This window comes from Zalophus californianus, chromosome 6 (genome assembly GCF_009762305.2).
Source record: "Zalophus californianus isolate mZalCal1 chromosome 6, mZalCal1.pri.v2, whole genome shotgun sequence".
Lineage (NCBI taxonomy): Eukaryota > Metazoa > Chordata > Mammalia > Carnivora > Otariidae > Zalophus > Zalophus californianus.
In genome coordinates, this window is record NC_045600.1 from 79,768,903 (window position 1) to 79,772,768 (window position 3,866).

The window sequence follows — 3,866 nt, forward strand, 5'->3', positions numbered from 1 at the left end:
ATGCTACATAAAGTCAAGGATATTTCTTTTCCACCATTGTATCCCCAGCATTTATTTCAGTGCCTGATGTTTAACAGGTACTCATTAAATTTTGCTGAAAAATTAGAATAGCGAGTTAATGTCAGAACTATGGCTTGAAACTAAGATGTCTATCCTTCACCGTTCTTACCCCATTAATGATGGCCTTCTATGAAAATCTATAAATGTAAGTTGTATTAAAGAGCTCCATCATGAAGGAATGGTGGTTCTAAATTTCACCACCCAGGAGAGTGCATTTTTTTTCGGATCTTTAATCTTTGATTTAATAAAAAATAGTCCTTTTTGATAAGCCTCTGGAAGTTTATTTTATAAGAATTTATTGTAGGAGTGGAGCCGGGGGCTGGGCGGGGACCGGGCTTGTCGGTGAGGCGGCAGCGGTGGCGGCGGCGGCTCGGCAGGCAGGTTCAGGCTTCGGGGGCCAGCCGCCGCCATGATCCTGCTGGAGGTGAACAACCGCATCATCGAGGAGACGCTCGCACTCAAGTTCGAGAACGCGGCCGCCGGTAACAAACCAGAAGCAGTAGAAGTAACATTTGCGGATTTCGATGGAGTCCTCTATCATAGTTCAAATCCTAATGGAGACAAAACAAAAGTGATGGTCAGTATTTCTTTGAAATTCTACAAGGAACTTCAGGCACATGGTGCTGATGAGTTATTAAAGAGGGTGTACGGGAGTTTCTTGGTAAATCCCGAATCAGGGTACAATGTCTCGTTGCTATATGATCTTGAAAATCTGCCGGCATCCAAGGATTCCATTGTGCATCAGGCTGGCATGTTGAAACGAAATTGTTTTGCCTCTGTCTTTGAGAAATATTTCCAATTCCAAGAAGAGGGCAAGGAAGGCGAGAACAGGGCAGTTATCCATTATAGGGATGATGAGACCATGTACGTTGAATCTAAAAAGGACAGAGTCACAGTAGTCTTCAGCACAGTGTTTAAGGATGATGACGATGTGGTCATTGGAAAAGTGTTCATGCAGGAGTTCAAAGAAGGCCGCAGAGCCAGCCACACAGCCCCACAGGTCCTCTTTAGCCACAGGGAGCCTCCTCTGGAGCTGAAAGACACCGACGCTGCCGTGGGTGACAACACTGGCTACATTACCTTCGTGCTATTCCCTCGCCACACCAATGCCAGTGCTCGAGACAACACCATCAACCTGATCCACACTTTCCGGGACTATCTGCACTACCACATCAAGTGCTCTAAGGCCTATATTCACACACGTATGCGGGCAAAAACATGTGACTTCCTCAAGGTGCTGAACCGTGCACGTCCAGATGCCGAGAAAAAAGAAATGAAAACAATCACGGGGAAGACGTTTTCATCCCGCTAACTCTGGGGAACAGGAAGAGGAGGCAGCGGGCAGCTGAAGGCTGGAACGCTTGCTACTGGATAATCGTAGCTTTTCGTGTTGCACCTCTTCAGGTTCTTAAGGGATTCTCCGTTTTGGTTCCATTTTGTACACGTTTGGAAAATAATCTGCAGAAACGAGCTGTGCTTTCAAGGACTTCATAGTTCTCAAGAATTAAAAAAAAAGAAAAAAAAGAATTCCACTTGATCAACTTAATTCCTTTTCTTTACCTTCCCTCCCTCACGCCCTTGCCTTCCTCCCTCTTTTCCAAGCTGTTGCGCTTTGCAATATGTTACTGGTAATGAGTTGCAGGATAATGCAATCTTAACTTGTTTTCTCCTAAGTATTTGAGTTCAAAACTCCTGTATCTAAAGAAATACGGTTGGGGTCATTCATAAAGAAAATCTTTCTATCTTAAAAAAAAAAAAAAGAATTTATTGTAGGAGTGAACTTTGGGCTAGTACTAATGTTAAGTTTCTCTTAGCCAAACAGTATGAAAAATTCTCCATGACTACAACAGTAGTAAGCCCACACTGTACACAGCGCGACGGCATGTGAAGTTAATAGATGGAGAAGTTAAGTCTCAGCTTCATTACTTCCTTGCCTTCTGATGCTGGATAAGTTTCTTAAATACTTCTGAGGCTCAATTTTCTTATCTGTATAAACAGAGGTTACTGATAATTCTTAACCCTTATTTAGCTCCTGTCTGTTCCATTCATTTCTCTATCCTACCTGAAACTTAGAACAAGATTTGTCTCACTAAGCATGTATTAATGAATAAATAACTCAGCATAGTACATATGAAATAGGAAATGCCCAATGCATTCTGGTTGCTATTTCTAGTAGTAGTAGTAGTAGCAGTAGTAGCAGTAGTAGTAGTAGCAGTAGTAGCAGCAGCAGTAGTAGTAGTAGTAGTAGTAGTAGCAGTAGTAGTAGCAGCAGCAGCAGTAGTAGTAGTAGTAGTAGCAGTAGTAGCAGTAGTAGTAGCAGTAGTAGTAGTAGTAGCAGCAGCAGTAGTAGTAGTAGTAGCAGTAGTAGCAGTAGTAGTAGTAGTAGTAGCAGTAGTAGTAGTAGTAGCAGCAGTAGTAGTAGTAGTAGTAGTAGCAGTAGTAGTAGTAGTAGCAGTAGTAGTAGTAGTAGTAGTAGCAGCAGCAGCAGCAGTAGTAGTAGTAGTAGTAGCAGTAGTAGTAGTAGTAGCAGTAGTAGTAGTAGTAGTAGCAGTAGTAGTAGTAGTAGTAGCAGTAGTAGTAGTAGTAGCAGCAGCAGCAGTAGTAGTAGCAGCAGCAGCAGTAGTAGTAGTAGTAGTAGCAGTAGTAGTAGTAGTAGTAGTAGTAGCAGCAGCAGCAGCAGTAGTAGTAGTAGTAGTAGTAGCAGTAGTAGTAGTAGTATTTTGACTCTCTTTATCTCTACCGTCTACATATCATACCAACTGCAGGGTCTCATACAAAGTAGGCCCCCACTAAATGGTGGTATGATGCACTAGAATACTTTTGCCAATTCAAATGCTCCATAAAAGTTCAATGCATTTTCTTTAAGAAACACAACTCCACAGGGAAAACCACTGGATGTCCCAACTATGGAGGCTGGCTCTGACATAGTGTATTTGAAGACTTTTGGTAATTATTCTCTTTAATTTTCTTCATTCTACTCTAATTCAGGATTATAAGAAACAAAACAGATAAACATGGGGAAGGGGGAAGAGAGGCAAACCAAGAAACAGACTCTTTAACTGTAGAGAACAAACTGAGGGTTGCTGGAGAGAGGCGGGCAGGGGGATGGTTGAAATAGGTGATGGGTATTAAGGAGGACACTTGTGATGAGCACTGGGGGTTGTATGTAAGTGAGGAATCACTAAATTCTACACCTGAAACTAATGTTACACTGCATATTAACTAACTGGAATTTAAATAAAAACTTGAAGAAAAAATAAAATAAATAGAAGGAACTTTGCATTAAAGATTCTCTGAAAAAAAAATTACAAAAAATCTGATCCATATATCAGCATGGCATAGTCCAGTGTGATGGGGTTCAGGGCGGGCCACCCCAAAATATGCCACTTTGGTATATTGAGTATTTTGAATTAAAGTTACTTAAGAAACAGCTGGTGCAAGAGGAACACTCCGGCTTTCCTCTGTCTGTCTGAAATTAGGAAATAAATTCCCCATTTGAAGGGGCCTTCCCTGCACCAGGAGAGTAAAAGGCATCCTTATTACCACACATAGGGAAGTCAGGGCTAGGAAGTTGCATAAAGAAACCTTATTACTTCATTATTTTGCTACACCAAGCTCAAACTTTTTTGTCTTGTCAACTCTTTACAAATTTTTTCTTTATCTATAAGGTATAAAAGCTGCTTGCTTTGGTCAGTTCTTTGAATTTTATATCTCTATGAACACACACAAAAGTAAAATTTGTATTTTTCTGCTGTTAAAAAAATAAAAATAAAAACAATAGAATATAATCAATAAACTTCTTTCAC

General features: G+C 40.8%; 1 protein-coding gene across 1 annotated transcript; it reads left to right on the forward strand.

Moving 5' to 3' along the window:
* The first annotated feature begins 378 nt into the window (after nt 1-378).
* On the forward strand, nt 379-1,575 carry LOC113909650 (actin-related protein 2/3 complex subunit 2-like). The gene is made up of 2 exons (XM_035728094.1): nt 379-402; nt 462-1,575. Exon 2 carries the CDS (start codon nt 470-472, stop codon nt 1,370-1,372), a length of 903 nt encoding a protein of 300 aa, XP_035583987.1. The 5' UTR covers nt 379-402; nt 462-469; the 3' UTR covers nt 1,373-1,575.
* Nucleotides 1,576-3,866: the final 2,291 nt, after the last annotated feature.